At 48.1% G+C, this 21,078-nt stretch overlaps 1 protein-coding gene across 11 annotated transcripts in view; it reads right to left on the bottom strand.

The window, feature by feature from the left end:
• Positions 1–21,078, bottom strand: part of LOC140410983 (protein lin-28 homolog B-like) — a 441,051-nt gene that overhangs the window by 155,543 nt on the left and 264,430 nt on the right. For all 11 annotated transcript variants that reach the window (XM_072499863.1, XM_072499868.1, XM_072499859.1 and 8 more), the window contains one exon: positions 11,805–11,989. In XM_072499863.1, the coding sequence (XP_072355964.1) occupies positions 11,805–11,989 (185 nt within the window). The remainder of the gene's footprint in view (positions 1–11,804; positions 11,990–21,078) is intronic.

Here is a 21,078-nt window from a genome sequence, read left to right as displayed (position 1 = left end):
GGCCAAGGCGGTACTTCACAAAAGGAAGATAAAATTTGGAATGCTGCAACCGGCAAGACTGTGGGTCACATATCAAGGGAGGCACCACTACTTTGAGACGGCGGATGAAGCGTGGACTTTTATTGTAGAAGAAAAACTGGAATGAGTGGATTATGAAAAAGAACGTTTGGACAAAGTGGTGGGGCGAATGGGGGGGGCGAAGAGGGGTTTTATGTTCTAATCCTGCGGTATGGTAACTTTTCTTTCTCCCACAGGTGGTGATGGGGGGAGGTGGGGAGGGAGAGGAGATGGGGCGTTGGCCATGGGAGGCGGGGCCGAGGGAGAGGCGCGGGCTTGGCTCCCGCGCTATGATAATTATGGCGGGAATAGAGAAGCAGGAAGGAGGGGGCGCCGCACGGTGCGAGCCGAGGTCACGGGGGGAAGCCGAGGTCAGCCAGAGTTTGCTGACTTCTGGGAGCAACATGGGGGGAGTAATTACGCTAGCGGGGGGTCTAGTGGGGGGGGTGGGAGGGGGGAATTACTGGGTTGCTGCTGCTGGGGAAAGGGGGGAGTGGGTACGGGAGAGGATGGGCGGGGGGGCACCGCCTGGGGGAGATACAGCTGCGTGGGAACTGGGTGAGAAGCTGGAAAAAGATGATGGCTAACCGGCAAGGGGGGGGGGGGTGGGAAGCCCCCCAACTCGGCTGATCACGTGGAACGTGAGAGGGCTCAACGGCCCGATAAAGAGGGCACGAGTACTCGCACACCTTAAGAAACTTAAAGCAGATGTGGTTATGTTACAGGAAACGCACCTGAAACTGATAGACCAGGTTAGGCTGCGTAAAGGATGGGTGGGGCAGGTGTTCCATTCGGGGCTGGATGCGAAAAACAGGGGGGTGGCTATATTAGTGGGGAAGCGGGTAATGTTCGAGGCAAAGACTATAGTGGTGGATAACGGGGGCAGATACGTGATGGTGAGTGGCAAATTACAGGGAGAGATGGTGGTTTTGGTAAACGTGTATGCCCCGAACTGGGATGATGCCAACTTTATGAGGCGAATGCTAGGACGCATCCCGGACCTAGAGACGGGAAAGCTGATAATGGGGGGAGACTTTAACACGGTGTTGGAACCAAGGCTGGATAGGTCGAAGTCCAGGACTGGTAGGAGGCCGGCAGCAGCCAAGGTGCTTAAGGATTTTATGGAGCAGATGGGAGGTGTGGACCCGTGGAGATTCAGTAGACCTAGGAGTAAGGAGTTCTCGTTTTTCTCCTATGTCCATAAAGTCTATTCGCGCATAGACTTTTTTGTGTTGGGTAGGGCATTGATCCCGAAGGTGAGGGGAACGGAATATACGGCTATAGCCATTTCGGATCATGCCCCACACTGGGTAGACTTGGAGATAGGGGAGGAAACAGGAGGGCGCCCACCCTGGAGAATGGACATGGGACTAATGGCGGATGAGGGGGTGTGCCTTAGGGTGAGGGGATGTATTGAAAAGTACTTGGAACTCAATGACAATGGGGAGGTTCAGGTGGGAGTGGTCTGGGAGGCGTTGAAGGCGGTGGTTAGGGGGGAGCTGATATCAATAAGGGCACATAAAGGGAAGCAGGAGAGTAAGGAACGGGAGCGGTTGCTGCAAGAACTTTTGAGGGTGGATAGACAATATGCGGAAGCACCGGAGGAGGGACTGTACAGGGAAAGGCAAAGGCTGCATGTGGAATTTGATTTGCTGACTACAGGCACTGCAGAGGCACAATGGAGGAAGGCGCAGGGTGTACAGTATGAATATGGGGAGAAGGCGAGCAGATTGCTGGCACACCAATTGAGGAAAAGGGGAGCAGCGAGGGAAATAGGGGGAGTGAGGGATGAGGAAGGAGAGATGGAGCGGGGGGCGGAGAGAGTGAATGAAGTGTTCAAGACATTTTATAAAAAATTGTATGAAGCTCAACCCCCGGATGGGAGGGAGAGAATGATGGATTTTTTGGATCGGCTGGAAATTCCCAAGGTGGAAGAGCAGGAAAGGGTGGGACTGGGAGCACAGATCACGGTAGAAGAAGTGGTGAAAGGAATTAGGAACATGCAGACGGGAAAGGCCCCGGGACCGGACGGATTCCCAGTTGAATTTTACAGAAAGTATTTGGACTTGCTCGCCCCGGTACTGACGAGGACCTTTAACGAGGCAAAGGAAAGGGGACAACTGCCCCCGACTATGTCTGAAGCAACGATATCGCTTCTCTTAAAGAAGGAAAAGGATCCGCTACAATGCGGGTCCTACAGACCAATTTCCCTCCTAAATGTGGATGCCAAGGTCCTGGCCAAGGTAATGGCAATGAGAATAGAGGAATGTGTCCCGGGGGTGGTTCACGAGGACCAAACTGGGTTTGTGAAGGGGAGACAGCTGAACACGAATATACGAAGGCTGTTAGGGGTAATGATGATGGCCCCACCAGAGGGTGAAACGGAGATAGTAGTGGCGATGGATGCCGAGAAAGCATTTGATAGAGTGGAATGGGATTATCTGTGGGAGGTGTTGAGGAGATTTGGTTTTGGAGAGGGGTATGTTAGATGGGTGCAGCTGTTGTATAGGGCCCCAGTGGCGAGTGTGGTCACGAATGGACGGGGATCGGCATATTTTCGGCTCCATAGAGGGACAAGGCAGGGATGTCCTCTGTCCCCATTACTGTTTGCACTGGCGATTGAGCCCCTGGCGATAGCGCTGAGAGGTTCCAAGAGATGGAGGGGAATACTTAGGGGAGGAGAAGAACACCGGGTATCTTTATATGCGGATGATCTGCTACTATATGTGGCGGATCCGGCGGAGGGGATGCCAGAAATAATGCGGATACTTGGGGAGTTTGGGGATTTTTCAGGGTATAAATTGAACATGGGGAAGAGTGAGCTGTTTGTGGTGCATCCAGGGGAGCAGAGTAGAGAAATAGAAGACCTACCGTCGAGGAAGGTAACAAGAGACTTTCGTTACCTGGGGATCCAGATAGCTAAGAATTGGGGCACATTGCACAAGCTAAATTTAACGCGGTTGGTGGAACAGATGGAGGAAGATTTCAAGAGATGGGATATGGTAGCACTGTCAATGGCAGGGAGGGTGCAGGCGGTTAAGATGGTGGTCCTCCCGAGATTCCTCTTTGTGTTTCAGTGCCTCCCGGTGGTGATCACGAAGGCTTTTTTTAAAAGGATAGAAAAGAGCATCATGGGTTTTGTTTGGGCCGGGAAGACTCCGAGAGTGAGGAAGGGATTCTTACAGCGTAGTAGGGATAGGGGGGGGCTGGCATTACCGAGTCTAAGTGAGTATTATTGGGCCGCTAATATTTCAATGGTGAGTAAGTGGATGGGAGAGGAGGAGGGAGCGGCGTGGAAGAGATTAGAGAGGACGTCCTGTAGGGGGACCAGCCTGCAGGCTATGGTGACAGCCCCATTGCCGTTCTCACCGAGGAACTACACCACGAGCCCGGTGGTGGTAGCTACACTGAAGATTTGGGGCCAGTGGAGACGACATAGGGGAAAGACCGGAGCATTGGGGGGGTCCCCGATAAGAAACAACCATAGGTTTGCCCCGGGGGGAATGGATGGGGGATATGGAATGTGGCAAAGAGCAGGAATAACGCAACTGAAAGATCTATTTGTGGACGGGAAGTTCGCAAGTCTGGGAGCGCTGACCGAGAAATATGGGTTGCCCCAAGGGAATGCATTCAGGTACATGCAATTGAGGGCTTTTGCGAGGCAACAGGTGAGGGAATTCCCGCAGCTCCCGACACAAGAGGTGCAGGACAGAGTCATCTCAAAGAAATGGGTGGGGGATGGTAAGGTGTCGGATATATATAGGGAAATGAGGGACGAAGGGGAGACTATGGTGGACGAACTAAAAGGGAAATGGGAAGAAGAGCTAGGGGAGGAGATCGAGGAGGGGCTGTGGGCAGATGCCCTAAACAGGGTAAACTCGTCGTCCTCGTGCGCCAGGCTAAGCCTGATTCAGTTTAAGGTATTACACAGGGCACATATGACTGGAACACGGCTCAGTAAATTTTTTGGGGTGGAGGATAGGTGTGCGAGGTGCTCGAGAAGCCCAGCGAATCATACCCATATGTTTTGGTCATGCCCGGCACTACAGGGGTTCTGGGTGGGGTTGACAAAGGCGCTTTCAAAAGTAGTAGGAGTCCGGGTCGAACCAAGCTGGGGGTTGGCTATATTTGGGGTTGCACAAGAGCCGGGAGTGCAGGAGGCGAGAGAGGCCGATGTTTTGGCCTTTGCGTCGTCCCTAGTAGCCCGGCGCAGGATATTGCTAATGTGGAAAGAAGCCAAGCCCCCGGGGGTGGAGACCTGGATAAATGATATGGCGGGGTTCATAAAGCTAGAGCGGATTAAGTTCGTCCTAAGGGGGTCGGCTCAAGGGTTCACCAGGCGGTGGCAACCGTTCGTCGAATATCTTGTGGAAAGATAGATGGGGGAAAAAAGAAGGCAGCAGCAGCAGCCCAGGACTTGGGGGGGGGTGGGGGGGGGGGGAAAGGGAGGGATGGGGGGTGGGTGGGTGGGGGGGGTATAGCCTGTGACAAGGCAGTTGCCAATTAGGGCTAGTTTTCATTTTTGTTATTTAATATTTATTTATTTGTTGTTTTTTGTTTATATAAAAAAGGTCATTATTATCTGTATTGTTATAATGTTGTGCAAAGGATGCACAATGTACTGTGTTGGTTGACCAAAAATTTTCAATAAAATATTTGTTAAAAAAAAAAGAGGCAGTGACCACAATATGATAGAATTATTTTGTTATGTCCCTCAGTTTGTTTCCTTTCTTCTGTTTTGTTGGTGGACCTCAAAAGAGTGGCCATTCCACGTACCCTGCAAATCTTTGGGTTGTGGGGACGAAACCCACGAAAACACGGGGAGAATGTGCAAACTCCACACAGACAGTGACCCAGAGCCCGGATCAAACCTGGCCTCGACGCCGTGAGAGAGCAGTGCTAACCACTGCGCCACCATGCTGCCCACAACATGATAGAATTTACCCTGCAGTTTGAGAGGAAGAAGCTGGAATCAGATGTAACAGTATTACAATTGAGTAACGGTAACTACAAAGACATGAGGGAGGAGCTGGCCAGATTTGATTGGAAAAGGAGCCTAGCAGGGAAGACAATGGAACAGCAATGGCAGGTGTTTTGGGGGGTTATTTGGGAGGCATAACAGAAATTCATCCCAAGGAGGACGTGGCATCCATGGCTTATGAGTGAAGTGGAGGACAGCATAAAAGCAAAAGAAAACCCATACAAAGTGGCGAAGATTAGTGGGAAGCTAGAAATTGGAAAGCCTTTAAAAGTGAGCAGAGGACAACTAAAAAAACAATAATGGGGGAGAAGATGAAACAGGAGCATAAGCTAGCTAATAATATAAAATAAGATAGCAAACGTTTTTTCAATATATAAAAAGTTGAGAGGCAAGAATAGAAATTAGACCACTGGAAAATGAGGCTGGAAATCTAATAATAAGAAACAAAGAAATGCAGAGGAACTGAATAGTTGCTTTGCATCAGTCTTCACGGTGGAAGACACCAGTGGGATACCAGAACTTCAGGAGAGTCAGGGGGCAGAGGCAAGTGTGGTGGCCATCACTAAGGAGAAGGTTCTGGGGAAACTGAAAGGTCTGACGGTGGATGGGCGGCATCCCATGGTTGTGAAGGGGAGGTCATGCCTCACTAACGTGATCGAATTTTTGGAGGAGGTGACAAAGACGATTGATGAAGAGAGGGCAGTGGATGTTTTTTTTTGGAGCTCAGTAAAGTCTTTGACAAGGTGCCTCATGGCAGACTGGTACAAAAGGTGAAGTCACACAGGATCAGAGGTGAGGTGGCAAGATGGATACAGAACTGGTTCGGTCACAGAAGGCAAAGAGTAGCAGTAGAAGGGTGTTTTTTTCTGAATGGAAGGTTGTGACTCGTGGTGTTCCACAGGAATTGGTGCTGGGGCCTCTGTTGTTTGTAGTATACATAAACAATTTGGAGGAAAATGTAGCTGCTCTGATTAGCAAGTTCGCAGTTGACACCAAAGTGGTGGAGTGCCACAGTGTTGAGGATTGTCAGAGTATACAGCAGGACATAGATAGGTTGGAGACTTGGGCAAAGAAATGGCAAATGGAGTTTAATCTGGACAAATGCGAGGTAATGCATTTTGGTAGGTCGAACAGAGGGGAAATATACAATAAATGGCAAAAATCTTAGGAATATAGAAAGTCAGAGAGATATGGGCATACAGGTCCACAGATCTTTGAAAAAGTGACAACACAATTGGACAAAATAGTCAAGAAAGCATTCGGAATGCTTGCCTTCATTGGACGGGGCATCGAGTATAAAACTGGCAAGTCATGCTGCAATTGTATAACCTTGGTTCGGTCGCACTTGGAATATTGCGCACAATTCTGGTCTCCGCACTACCAGAAGGATGTGGAGGCTTTGGAGAGGGTTCAGAGGAGGTTTACCAGGATGTTGCCTGGTCTGGCGGATGTTAGCTATGCAGAGAGACTGAATAGACTCGGACTGTTTTCATTAGAACCATGGAGGTTGAGGGGTGACCTGATGGTGGTCTACAAGATTCTGAGGGGCATGGATAGATTGGATGGGCAGGAACTCTTTCCCAGGGTGGAGGGGTCATTCATGAGGGAGCATAGGTTTACAGTCTGTGGGGAAAAGTTTAGAGGAGATGTGCGAGGCAGGTTTTTTTTACACAGGGGGTGATGAGTGCCCGGAACATGTTGCCAGGGGTGGTTGTGGAAGCAGATACATTAACGGTGTTCAAAAGGCATCTTGACAAATACATGGATAGGATGGGTATAGAGGGATGGGGCACTAAGAAGTGCTGAGGTTTTTTGCCAAGGGGGTATCATGACCGGTATAGGCTTGGTTGGCCAAAGGGCCAATTGCTATGCTGTATTGTTCTTTGTTCTTTATTATTATTAAAGATGAGTTTCTGGAGTATTTGAAAGCGCATGATGAAATAGGACTGAGTCAGCACGGCTTCGTCAAGGGGAGGTCATGGCTGACAAATCTGTTAGAATTCTTTGAGGTAACAAAAATAATATTTTATTGCCACAAGTAGGCTTACATTAATACTGCAATGAAGTTACAGTGAAAAGTCCCTAGTTGCTACATTCCGGCCCCTGTTCGGGTACACTGAGGGAGAATTCAGAATGTTCAATTCACCTAACAGCACGTCTTTCGGGACTTGTGGGAGGATACCGGAGCACCCGGAGGAAACCCACGCAGACACAGGGAAAACGTGCAGACTCTGCACAGACAGTGATCTAAGCCAGGAATCGAACCCAGGTCTCTGGCACTGTGAAGCAACAGTGCTACCAATGTGCTACCGGAAGTTAGACAAAGAAGAATTAGCCGACATGATCTGAAGAGAAAAGTTGCAGCAGGAGGGGTTATCGCATCAGTCACCATGTGTAAAAGATGGTGTTTAGGAATTCTTATGGTCCCAAAACCGAACAGCCCTTTAAGAATTTGCATGGATTTAACTTAACTAAATGCAGCAGTAGAGTGTGAGATCCATCCAATGGACTCAGTGAATGGGAGCCTTGCAAACTAGGCAGGGGCACTTTATTTGCTAAAATGGATGTGAACAGTGGATTTTGGCAGATGCCCCTGGACAAAAATCCAGAATGCTGACTACATTTCTAATGTCATTCACCAGTTATTGTTTCAATAGATTGCCCTTCAGAATTAAGTCTGTTCTAGAAATTCACCAGAGAATGACATCCAACACTTTTGAAGGTATTGAAGTAGCAATCTGCCATATGGATACCACTCTCATACATGGATCCACAAGAGGAGCATTAATGCAGGATCAGAGCAGTCCTGAGAGATTAAAAGGAAGCAGGCCTAACCCTGAATAATTATATTTATGGGTCACATAGCACAAGTCACCAGAATCACAGTTGATCCTGTGAGAAAAGTTAAAGCGAATTTCTGCAACCCAGGAAGATAACTGAGCTTCAAGGATTCCTAGAGATGGTCAACCAAGTAGGCAAGTTCCTACCAAATTTAGAAACCTTGAGACAGCTCTTGAGACTGAGACAACAGTGGTTCTGGAACGTGGAGCACCAAAAGGATTAAACAATTTACAGGCTCTTCTGAAAACTAGTACATTACAACCCAGATTTACCGATCACAGTAGCTGCAGATGCATTTTGACTGCAGGTGCGGGGTGTGGAGGCAGTACTACTTCAGGTTCAAAAGACCAGTAAGCATAGACCAGTATACCACGCATCCAGGTCTCTTGACAGAAAGGGAACGATATTAGCCACCTGGAAAATGAAGCCTTTTCAGCAACGTTATGAAATTATGCTTCAAAATTGAAGCAGGTGATAAACCACGAGTCATCCTTCTGAATATGAAAGTAGTTGCCTAGAGTCCAATGGCACAGATTAAGATTAATGAGATAGGACTCCATCTCAGAGTATGTGCAAGGAAAATGTCAAACAACAGTGGACACACGGTCATGAATACCATCAGAATTAACTGAACAAAAGGATTTAGACTTTGAAACAGGAAGAAGTATGCCTACAAATCTGAGAATATCATCCGGAAGGATAACCAGGCTATATTCCCAGTAATCTAAGAGAGAAGGGCTGTAACCCGGGATGGGGAATGAGGATAGGCCTCAACTCGGATTGTTGGGAAGGGGTAAGAAGTCACAACCAGGTGGTTGCAGGGGGTGTGGAGGTGCAGCAAACTGGTGGATCAGGTAGCAGATAATTCAGGAAGCAGTGTCTGCAGCAAGGAGACACTGTACTGCAAGTAGAAAGTTACATTTTTCTTTCATATTTTCAAACTCATTGCATTTAGCAATATAAAATATTTCAATGGGAGGGTATAATGTTTTAATATTTGCTTTTTTCTGATAAGGAAGGTCTTACAGAACCTACAGTTTTTAACATTGATCCTTATGGGAACCTATGTTTCACTTAAAAGTCATTCCACGGAAAGTCGTATGATATCCCAATTGTCCTGATGAGTACTACATGAAAGCTTTGACTGAATATCTTTTCTCCACAATACTTAAGTTCTGTACTATCAAATGACTACTTAACTAATTGTTACTTCGAAAAAGTGTCTTTTCCTTGTTGTCTTCATTGTCCACATAGCTGGATGATATGGTACAGGAGTTTTGATTGATCTCTTCTATACAGTTTGAGAGATGTCAAAAATAATTTCTGGCAGCCTAACCCATAAGAAGAAGAATAGGATCCATTTACACTGCAACTTTAGTTTCACTGCAAATCAATTTACATTTCTAAACTGCAAATTAAATGCAGGAGGGTCAGAGACTTGACTCCGAGAAACAGTGCAAGGAGACAGACTCATTTTACCAGAGTTTTGCACCACACGGAATGAGCTACTGGACAAGTTTCAAATGTTCACTTGGATCTCCTGGGCATTTATTAAACCATTGTGAATGAGTGTCCCTATGAGATCATAACCAACTTTTCAACAAAATGTCAATGGGATGTTCCCCAACCTTCTGCTTTGGGAGAAATTTGGGAGGGAGAAAAACGGAAATATATAACTGTTCTCCGATCAACTCTAGATGGAAATTTCCACTGCTTGTCACGCTGGAATGCAACTACACGAGGGCAAAATCTTGTGAGGAAGTGAATTCTGTTGCAGCAAAGTATGGTACTGGGAACAGAGATTGAAGATAGATATAATGTACAAGCGCAAATGAAATGGTAACTAACTGTAAAGCAACATTCCAACATAGCCACAGAATCATAGAATTTATAGTACAGGAGGGGCCATTCGGCCCATCGAGTCTGCACCAGCCCTTGGAAAGAGCATCCTACTCAGGCCCACACCTCCACCTTATCCCCATAACCCAGTAACCCCATCTAAGCTTTTTGGACACTAAGGGCAATTTAACATGGCCAATCCACCTAACCTGCACATCTTTGGACAATGGAAGGAAGCCGGAGCACCCGGAGGAAACCCAAGCAGACACGTGGAGAACATGCAGACTCCGCATAGACAGTGACCCAAGCCGGGAATCGACCCTGGAGCTGTGATGCAACTGTGCTGACCACTGTGCTACTGTGCTGTTTGGTATATGAAGCAATGTTTCCAATTGTGATAATCATGCCCTAAAATTCTAGCACTTTTGACATTTTGAATCAAGATACAAGTACTGCCAGAAATCCAGGTTCAGCTTTTTAAACAATCCACTCAGAATCCATAATTAAGGCCAGCTCTCATGTTATTGCAGGGATACTGAACTATAAGAATGTTGGGACGCGGTCCCAAAATATTGGAGATGATGGAACATAACAGGTATCCCTGTTTTTTAATAAAAAAGGCACAAGGACTGTAACAGAAATGACAGATCAGTTGGCCAGACATCACAAGAAAAGAATGTTCAAGTTTCTATAGAAGAATAATATTGGCCCCATTTTCCTTCCTTGCTTTTGCTGTTCACCTTGTGCTCAATTGTCCAAAGACTTTTCACAGGAATGGGTCGAGATTTCCACTAATCTTATCTGATCCAGCGTAACTTCCTCTGCCGGGAATCTGTGGTGCTTGAGGGCACAGAAAGCAGCGCAAGGTGTTTTAACTAGATTGAATAATCCTCACTGAGACATGCAGACTGCTAACCAGGAAGTACAAGAAACAGGAAATATAACTTACATTTAAATCATTGTGCAGGAAATAAATTCAAGATTGGGACTTGCAAAAAGGATTAAGGTAAAGAGATGAGAAAGAATCAGAAAAACAAAATTATTTAAAAGTCCGCAATATTACTTTTGAGGGAATTGTACTCCACACTTGTAAAATTTATTTTTCTAGGCCAAGATGATTTCCACTAATTATGAGTGTTGTGGCCATTAAAACTCATGGACCTCTGAATGCACCAGTCCTAATATTTTCAAACCATCTTCCATACCTTAAAATCCCACCATTACTTGGATTTTAGGGCCACGTCTAGTGGCAAGGACTGAAACAATCCGCCGTGTGGACAGGCAGGCCACCTTTGAAAGTAGCTTTGGATTTCTAGATTTAACTGTGCATATGCTGATGCCAGATGTTGCAGTCAGATTTATCCTATGATAACATTGAGCAATGATGTCCTTGTCACTATTATTACAGCAAAGTCCTGATCGATGAGAAACATCTAGAGGACTATGAAGTCGGTGTAGTGAGTTGGCATGGCATTATGCGTGATGTTTGTACTTGAGAAACCAGTTCAAGTTCTTTCAAGAATTATCAGAAGCCGCTGGTCCAGTGCATCTGTTGGTAATACCCAAATGAGCTGAACTGCAAGCATACTGAACGAGAGATATCTCTGCACCTGAAACTGAACTATCCTTCTATCTAGGAGGGCAACTCCCCAGCAAATGCGACAAGCATGATCAACTCTTTCTTTTTAAAGCAGTCATCACAATTTAAGATGCCTTGCCACATTGGAATCAAGTAAGAGGAACTCCCTAAACTGGACTGGCAAATAATTCTTGTGCGTTTTAAAGCTAGAAATTGAAATTGACTGCAGCAGAACAAACAGAACTCACACAGTTGAGGAAACACAGCAAACATCAGTTGAATAAAAATGGCATTAGCCACTGCACGGAATAAACAAAGAATTACCCGATAGAAGAGCAGCATTATGGTGTGAATCTTTAAGTATCGCAAGAGAATTCTTATCCCCCCTGAGCAAATTGACAATATCCATTTGTACACAGAGTGTAGAGAAAAGAGTGCATTCTAACGAACAGGTTCGAAAACACATCACATGCAATCCCTTTGCAAATAATAGATGAGTAACTTTACCGGTCTCCCTTTGGCTTCCGCTTTTGTACTGTCTTCCCTTTAGGCCGTCTCTCGCTGCCTGAACAAGGGGTACCTCCTGGACCTGTTACCCGTATTGACTCGAGGCCTTTGGAAGATTTTTTGAAGGTGAATTCCACGTGCTCTCCTTCTTTTAAACTCCTGAATCCATCCATGTAAAGTTTGCTCTATAGATTAGAATACAAAACGGAAGAAATTATTACATTTATCTCAGCTACTTCAACACGGATTCTAAGAAACAGATGCAGTAGGATACACGTTAAACTTTTGGTAATAAGGTTAAGTGAAGCAATGTGTTAAATTATTTTTGATTCTTAGTTTCAGAGGGACCTTTTAACATAAATTAAATTTTGGCCCCGTCAAATGCCTTAAAAATATAAATATTATAATAGTGGCAATGTTTCCCAAGTGGCTCACCTGTGGTAAAGTGCATTGAGACATGCGCAAATCATAAAAGGTGTTATGTAAACACAAGCTCTTTTTCTTCTTTCCATAGAATCCCTACAGTACAGGAGGCGGCCATTTGGCCCATCGAGTCTGCACTATCCATGTAATCCTACCTAACGTTTGGACACTAAGGGTCAATCAGCTTGGGATACCTCGCCATGGCGCCATTTAGCACTGGTTTCCACAAATGTGGAACAGGTGTAACGGCACTTGGTGTGTGTGTATGTGTGGGGGGGGGGGGTTGGAAGAGAGGGGTTCTCCCAGGTGATCAGAGGCAGAATGTCCGGGTGGCACTGCCGGGGGTTGCTGGGGTGTCAGGCTGACAGCGCCGGGGTGCCAGGTTGCCCATGCTGGTGATAGAGCCCAGGGGTGCCCCACCATTTGAGGTGAGATGAGGGGGGGTGCTCGAGGACAACTTCGGTAAGTTGGGCATTTGGGGGTCCAGAGGCTGTGGTGGAGAAGGGGGGGTCTAGAGATCAGGGCTGATCTCTTCCCCCCCACAAAAATTATCTTATTTCAGTTAAAGCTACGATAGGGTAATAGGACTGAGTTCAAGGGGTAGATCAGCTCGGAACATGCATCAATGCTGGAAATCCCACGATTATTAGATATTGTGATATCTCTCGCAGCAACCTGAACAATGCTTAAGAAGCTCGACGTAATCCTATACAAAAGAATCTGTTTCACTGTTGCTGGGTTAATATCCTGAAACTTCCTACATTGGGAGAGGCGCTGGAAAACTGGTAATGTCACAGGACTGGTGGTCAAGAGGCCTCGTCCTCTGGGGACATGGGTTCAAATATCACCATGGCAGCTGGTAGAATTTGAATTCAATTAATAAATTTGGAATATAAAGCTGATCTCAGTAATGGTGACCATGAGAACTATCACCAACTATTGTACATTTGGTTGACTAATGTCCTTTAGGGAAGGAAACCTGCCATCTTTACCAGGACTGGATTACATGCTATTCCAGACCCACAGCAGGCTGAGCCTTTGAAATGGCCTAGAAAGCCACTCAATTTAAGGACAGTTTGTGATGGACCACAAGTGCTGACCTTCCAGCGATGCTGACATTTCATAAAATAAATGAAATAAACTATACATGTCAGTGATTATTGGAGAAATATTAAAATTGCTGAGTGTAGGTGCAAAATATAGCTTTACTATTGGAGCCTACGGACTGCTGTGTATCATGAAATATAAACTTTTAAAACTTCCTTTACCAGGAATGCAAAGCCAAAGTGCAATCCCCCAATCCATCCCCTGCCTGCTCCAAATACCAACCTAAATTCAAATCGAATCCAACTCATGGTGTCCACAAGAGAGACATACCAGAACCAGCCATTATATCTGATCCTAGCCAAAAGGCCAAGTAATGATGAAATATAATTTTTTTAAAACACCATCTATGCAATGATACAATACCTCATCCAAAACTTTGATCTTGAAAACTTAAGTCATTAGTCAGAAAAGTGGATATTAGAATGTAGATAACGGAGACACCACAGTTGTTGGTGATAATAGGGAGCAAGGCACTCATCATATTAATACATTGATCTCCCTTGCTTCCATGCCTCTGTATCTCAAGGCCCAACCACTGTAGCACAATCCAGGTTAGCCTCCCATGTTGTATTCTCCACAATCTTGGGATCAACCAAAACTCTACTGCCTCTGTCCTTACTTGCACCAAGTCTCATTCACCACTCCCCATGTGCTCGCTGACTTGCATTGGATCATTTGACTTTCAAATCCCTCCATGGCCTTGCTTCTCCTCATTTCTGTAATTCCGCTAGCCCGATGTCTGTGGTTCTTTCATTTCGTTCTTTTGCAGATTCCCGATTTGAAGTAGTCTTCCATTGGTGGCCTTGCCTTCATCTGCCCAGGCCCGAAGCTTTGGGTTTTCTGTCCTAAATCTCTCCACCTCTCTACTTCACCCTTTTCAAGTCACTCTTGGTCCAAGCCTTTGGCCATCTGCCCAGATATCTCATGTGGCTGAGAACCAAACATTTCCTTTACAATATTCTTTTTTTAATAAACAATTTTATTGAGGTATTTTTGGCATATAAAATGACATTGTATAGTACCGTACAAAAGGAAAAGCAAATAACAGTGCAAACCACGACTACACTCGTGCAAGGAACTGCCTAAACCACTCCCTACTCTACACTACCCTAGGCGCCCCCCCCCCCCCCCCCCCCCCCCCCCCGCTGACGATTAATTCTCCGCGAAGAAGTCAATGAATGGCTGCCACCTCCGGGCGAACCCCGATAGTGAACCTCTCAAGGCGAACTTAACTTTCTCTAGACCAACAAAGCTCACCATGTCCGATAGCCATGCTTTGGTCTTCGGGGGCTTTGAGTCCCTCCATGCCAACAGCATTCGTCGCCGGGCTACCAGGGAAGCAAAGGCCAAGACGTCGGCCTCCTTCTCCTCCTGGACTCCCGGGTCCTCCGACACCCCAAATATTGCCACCTCAGGACTCATTACCACCCCAGTTTTCAAAACCCAGGACATGATGTCTGCGAATCCCTGCCAGTACCCAGAGTCTAGGGCACGACCAGAACATGTGCACGTGATTAGCCGGCCCACCGGCACATCCGGCACACTTGTCCTCCAGCCCGAAGAATTTACTCATTCGGGCCACCATCATGTGGGCCCGGTGCACGACCTTAAACTGGATCAGACTGAGCCTGGCACACGTTGCGGTCGTGCTAACTCTGCCGTCCATCTACCCCTGAGCTCCTCCTCCCACTTAAGCTTCAGGTCATCGGTCTGTGTATCCTCTGATCCCATTAGTTCTTTGCAAATATCTGAGACTCTACCCTCACCAACCTCTCCCCTAGAAACTACCCTGTCCTGCCTCCCCTTTGGCGGGAGGCGTGGGAAGGACGGCACCAGTCTGCGCACAAAATCCCGCACCTGTAAGTATCTAAAGTCATTCCCTCCCACCAGCCCGAACTTCTTCTCCAACGCCCTCATGCTCGGAAAGCTCCCTTCCAGGAACAGATCACCCACCCTCACAATCCCCGCCCTCCGCCACAGTCCATGTTCCCCGGGGCAAATCGGTGATTGCCGCAGATTGGGGTCCACACCGATGCTCTCACTTCCCCGATATGCCTCCTCCACTGGCCGCAGACCCGCAAAGCAGCCACCACTACCGGGCTGGTGGAGTACCGCGCCGGCGGGAGCGGCAGAGGCGCCGTAACCAGGGCCGCCAAACTGGTGCCCCCGCACGAAACAGCCTCCATCTGTTCCCAGACCGACCCCGTGCCCACCATCCATTTCCTTATCATCGCTATGTTGGCCGCCCAGTAGTAGTTGCTAAAGGTCGGCAACGCCAGCTCCCCCTCCCCTCTGTTCCTTTCGAGCATCACCTTCCTCACCCGCAGGGACTTCCCCGCCCAGACAAATCCCAGGATAATTTTATTCAGCCTCTTAAAGAAGGACCTTGGGATGAAAATGGGGAGAAACTGAAATATGAACGAGAATCTCGGGAGAATCGTTATCTTGACAGTCTGCACCCTCCCCGCTAGTGACAGCGGGAGCGCATCCCAAATCCGAACCTCCTCCCTCACTCGTTCCACAATCGGGACAGGTTGAGCTTATGCAACCTGTCCCAGTCCCATGCCACCTATATCCCCAAGTATCTAAAGCTTTCCCCTACCAGCCTGAATGGCAACCCCTTCCGCCTAACTCTCCTGCCCCCTCGCCTGAATTACGAACAACTCGCTCTTAGCCATGTTCAATTTATACCCTGAAAACCGGCCAAATTTCCTCAGGATTTCCATGATGCCGTCCATCCCAGCCATTGGGTCCGCTACGTATAACAACAGGTCACCCGCGTATAACGAGACTTTATGTTCCACTCCACTCCGGATCAGTCCATTCCAGTCCTCTGAAGCTCTCAGAGCAATTGCCAGCGGCTCTATGGCCAGCGCGAACAGCAGTGGGGAGAGAGGGCAGCCCTGTCTTGTCCGGCGGTGTAGTCTGAGGTAATCTGATGTCGTCCTGTTCATCCTTACACTCGCCTCTGTGGCCTGGTATAACAGCCTAACCCAGTCAATGAACCCTCCCAGAATGCAAACCTTCCCAGCACCTCCCACAGATAGTCCCACTCGACCCGGTTAAAAGCCTTTTCCGCATCCATAGCTACCACTATCTCTGCCTCCCTGCTCTCCGGGGGCATCATGATCACCTTAAGTAGCCTTCTTAGATTGGCCGCCAGTTGCCTACCCTTTACGAGCTCAGTTTGGTCCTCCACAATTACGTCCGGTACACGGTCCTCAATTCTAGTCGCCAAGACCTTGGCCAGTAACTTAGTGTCTGCGTTGATCAAAGTGATTGGCTGATAAGACCCACAGGCCTCCGGGTCTTTATCCCGTTTCAGAATAAGCAAGATAGTGGCCTGCGGCATCGTCGGGGGTAGGACCCCTCTGTCTCTTGCCTTGTTAAAAACCCTGACCAGCACTGGCCCCACTATCTCGGCAAACTTTTTTGCTCCACCGGATACCCATCCTGCCCCGGGGCTTTACCCGACTGCATGACCTTCAGGCCCCCCAGTACCTCTTCGATCCCAACCAGGGCCCCCAGTCCGTCTACCAACCCCCTACCCACTCTTGGGAAGGTCAGTCCGTCCAGGAATTGTTTCAGCCCCTCCGGTCCCCTGGGGGGTTCCGAAGTGTATAGCTGACTATAAAAGTCCCTAAACACCTTGTTCAGCACTGCCGGGTCCCCCACCAGATTCCCCTCCCCATCCGCTATCCTTCCCATCTCGCTAGCCGCTTCTCTCTTCCTTAGTTGTTGCGCGAGCATTCTGCTGGCCTTCTCTCCATGCTCATATATCGCGCCTTTTGCCTTTCTAAGCTGCTCTACAGCCTTGCCTGTAGTCAGCACCCCGAACTCAGCCTGCAGCCTCTGTCGTTTCCTGAGTAACTCTGGCCTCGGGGACTCCGTGTAGTTCCCATCCATCCGTTAAATTTCCTGAACCAGTCGGTCCGTTTCTGCCCTGTCTGTCCTGTCCCTATGGGCCCGGATTGAGATCAGCTCTCCTCTCACTGCCTTCAGTGCCTCCCAGAGCACTGCTGTTGAGACTTCTACGGTATCATTTACGTGCAGGTAATTATGCATGAATTTCCTGAGTCTCTCACACACCGCCTTGTCCACCAGCAATCCAACTTCCAGCCTCCACTGTGGGCACTGGAAGCTATTCTTACAAATCCTTAGGTCTACCCAGTGTGAAGCATGGTCCGATATGGTAATTACCGAATATTCTGCTCCCACCATCCCGGCCAGCAAGACAAAGAAATCAATTCGGGAATACACCTTATGGACGTGGGAGTAGTATAAAAACTCCCTCGCCGACGGCCGGCTAAATCTCCAAGGATCAGTTCCCCTCATTTGCTCCATGAACCCTCTCAGTTTCTTTGCCATCATTGGCAACCTGCTCGTTTTTGAAGACGACCGATCCAGACTCGGGTCCAGGACTGTGTTAAAGTCCCCACCCACGATCAGTTTGCGCGAGTCCAAGTCGGGGATCTTCCCTAGCAACCTCCTGATAAAATCCACATCATCCCAATTAGGGGCATACACACTGACCAAGACTACTCTCACCCCTTTGAGCTTGCCCCTAATCATAACAAATCTGCCGCCCCTCTCCGCAACTGTGCCCTCCGCCTCAAATTGAACCCTTTTATTAATCAGGATCGCAACCCCCCCTAGTCTTAGTGTTGAGCCCCGAATGACAGACTTGACTAACCCAGCCCTTCCTTACCCTAACCTGGTCTGCCACTTTCAGGTGCGTCTCCTGCAGCATGACTATGTCCGCCTTCAGAACCCGCAAATGCGCGAACATACACGCCCTCATCACTGGTCCATTTAGCCCTCTAACATTCCAGGTGATCAGCCTGGTTTGGGGGCACTTCGCCCCCCCCCTTTGCCGATCAGCCATCCCCTTTCCTTGGCCAGCCCCCCAGCCATGTGTCGCGCTTCCTCTGGCCCGCCTCCTGGCCGGCTCCATCCATGACCTCCTCACTGTTGCCATGTCCAGTTTCCATCCTCATCAGCAGATCAACTTCCCCCCCCTCCCCCTAACACCATCCTACCACCCAACCCCTGCTCTAGTCTAACTGTATGAATCCCCCCACCTGGCTTCCGTTGACTAGCCCACCCAGCTAGCATGGTGGCTCCCCGCTTCGGCGCCAGCCCGTCTCTCACCCATTGTTCCCTGCCCCCCCGGCCCATCCATACCACTTCACCAAACCAGCCCTGCTTAAACACACACTCTATGCAAGTCAAAGACATCCCCTACAATAGTGCAATTTAGAACAAACAGATAGAGATAAGAAGTACCAGGCACTCTCAGCCCTTCCCCATCACACTCAGAAAAAGATTGCAAAAAATTACCCCGAAACCCCCATCAATACCACACGTTTTTGGCTATTTTCTTTTTTATTTTCCCCCTACCAAACCTCCAACCCAACAAGAGACCCCAAAAAGGAAACATTTAGGGAAACCACGTAAAGAACAAGAAAAACACATTGCAACCAAAATACATCAACCTAAAAAGGCCGAAAAAATGAAGAGAACGGATGCAAGCATGCAGGCATCTCTCAAAGCGAGAGAGAAACAAAATAGGTTTAAAAGTTCTACCAGGAGTCCAAGAGTCCTCAGCTCAGAGCCAGCCCTTGCTTCTTAACAAAGTCCATCGCCTCCTCGGGTTCCTCGAAATAGTGGTGCTGGCTCTCATACATAACCCACAGTCGCACCAGAAAAAGCAGCCCCAATTTCACCTTGTTCTTGTACAAAATCTCCTTCACCGGTCTGTAGCCTCCCCTCCTCCTGGCCACCTCAGTGCTCAGGTATTGGAAACACGCAGGGTGCTATTGTCCCAGGTACAGATTTGTGTGCTCTTGGCCCATCACAGAACCCGCTCCTTGTCCAGGTACCTGTGGAACCGGACCACCATCGCTTGTGCGGGACCCCCTCGTCGCGGCTGCCTCACCTGCACTCTGTATGCCCTGTCCACCACTGGCAGGCGAGGGAACACCTCGTTCCCCAGCAGCATCTGAAACATACCCTCCACATACGCCGCGGCATCCAGCCCCTCAGTCCCCTCCGGGAGGCCAACAATTCTTACATTCTGCCGGCGAGATCTGTTGTCCAGGTCCTCCAGCCTTTCCAGGAGCATTTTTTGCTGATCCCTCAGCCTCCGAATCTTCACATCCGCCACCGTTTGAAAGTCTGTCTGCTCCTCCACCGTCTTCTCTAGCTTCTGGAGCTTCTCAGCCTGATCATCCAGCCTTTTTTCCAATCGGTCCATCGACTTCTGGAGCGGCTCCAAATTATCGCGCTTCAGAGTTAAAAAGCCCTCCTGCATGGTCTGTAGCAGCTGTTCCATTGTAGGCTGGGCTGTCAGCGCCTTGCTCTGGACACCGGCCATATTGGCCTCTCTCACAGCCTCCACCGTGCCCTTGGTTGACCACTTCTTCTGCTATTTATGGGCTGAATGGCCTCATTCTGCACTGTAGGGATTCTATGATTCCATGAATAGTAAAGGAGAAAACAAGTCAATTATAGGGACAATGTAGGCAAGCCTATAAGTGATGATAAGGAAATGGCAAAAATATTAAATGAGTGCTTTGTAGTACACAGAAGGGAGATGCTTCGAATTAACAACAGTTCAAGAGGAGGTACTTAGTGGAATAATGGGACTTAACATGGAAACAAGAGTAGGTAATTTAGCCCCTGTTACTAGTTGCACCTTTCAGTTTGGTCATGGCTAATCTGCATCTTAACTCGATCTACTCACCTTGGTTACTAAATCCTCGCCTAACAAAAATATTATTAATCTCAGTTTTCAAATTTTCAGTTGACCTAGCCTCAGCAGCTTGGTGAGAGAGAGCTTGACATTTTCACTGCTCATAACGTAAATAAAAGCGCTTCCTGACATGACCCCTGAATGATCTCTTTCTAATTTCCCGGCTGGGTCACTGTCTGTGCGGAGTCTGCACGTTCTCCCCGTGTGTGCGTGGGTTTCCTCCGGGTGCTCCGGTTTCCTCCCACAGTCCAAAGACGTGCAGGTTAGGTGGATTGGCCGTGATAAATTGCCCTTAGTGACCAAAAAAAAAAAGGTTAGGAGGGGTTATGGGGATAGGGTGGAAGTGAGGACTTAAGTGGGTCGGTGCAGACTCGATGGGCCGAATGGCCTCCTTCTGCACTGTATGTTCTATGTTCTATGTTCTATGTTCTAATTTGAAGGTGTGACCCCAGTTTTCTCTCAATCTACCCTATTCTTTAATCATCTTGACCACTTAAAATAACCAAATCTCGAAATAAATAAATAGACAATAAATAAGAAATCTAATTTCCACTCCAGGCCATTGGAAGAAATTAGTCTAATTTACCTTACCAAAATGTGGCCCAGTGTTGGTTCCGGTGAGAAAACCAGTGCCAGTGGTGGTGGAAGGAAGTCTCACAAATTTAGAGCTTCTTTAACAATTGTTTCCCCCCAGCAGTGCCACAAGATGAAGAATGACTGTCTTTGCGTGGCCAGGACAAGACTGCCACTATCAGTCTCTCTGGCCAGGGAGGAGAAAGACTGTACCTGCACGCACAGGACGAGGTGGGAGATGCTGACAAAAGTGAGAATTCTCAGGGCACATAGTCATCCTTTAAGCCTCACGTGAGTAAACATTGCCCCATCATTTATCCCCCATGATGCACCAATGCCATCTCCCTTGCCTTGCAGAGCAATCGGTCGACCAGCCAGGACCACCCTCACGCCCGTTTGGAGACTACGGACACGAGC

This window comes from Scyliorhinus torazame, chromosome 4 (assembly GCF_047496885.1).
Source record: "Scyliorhinus torazame isolate Kashiwa2021f chromosome 4, sScyTor2.1, whole genome shotgun sequence".
Lineage (NCBI taxonomy): Eukaryota > Metazoa > Chordata > Chondrichthyes > Carcharhiniformes > Scyliorhinidae > Scyliorhinus > Scyliorhinus torazame.
Note: the sequence above shows the minus strand (reverse complement) of the source record. Positions and strands in the feature narration are given on the sequence as shown.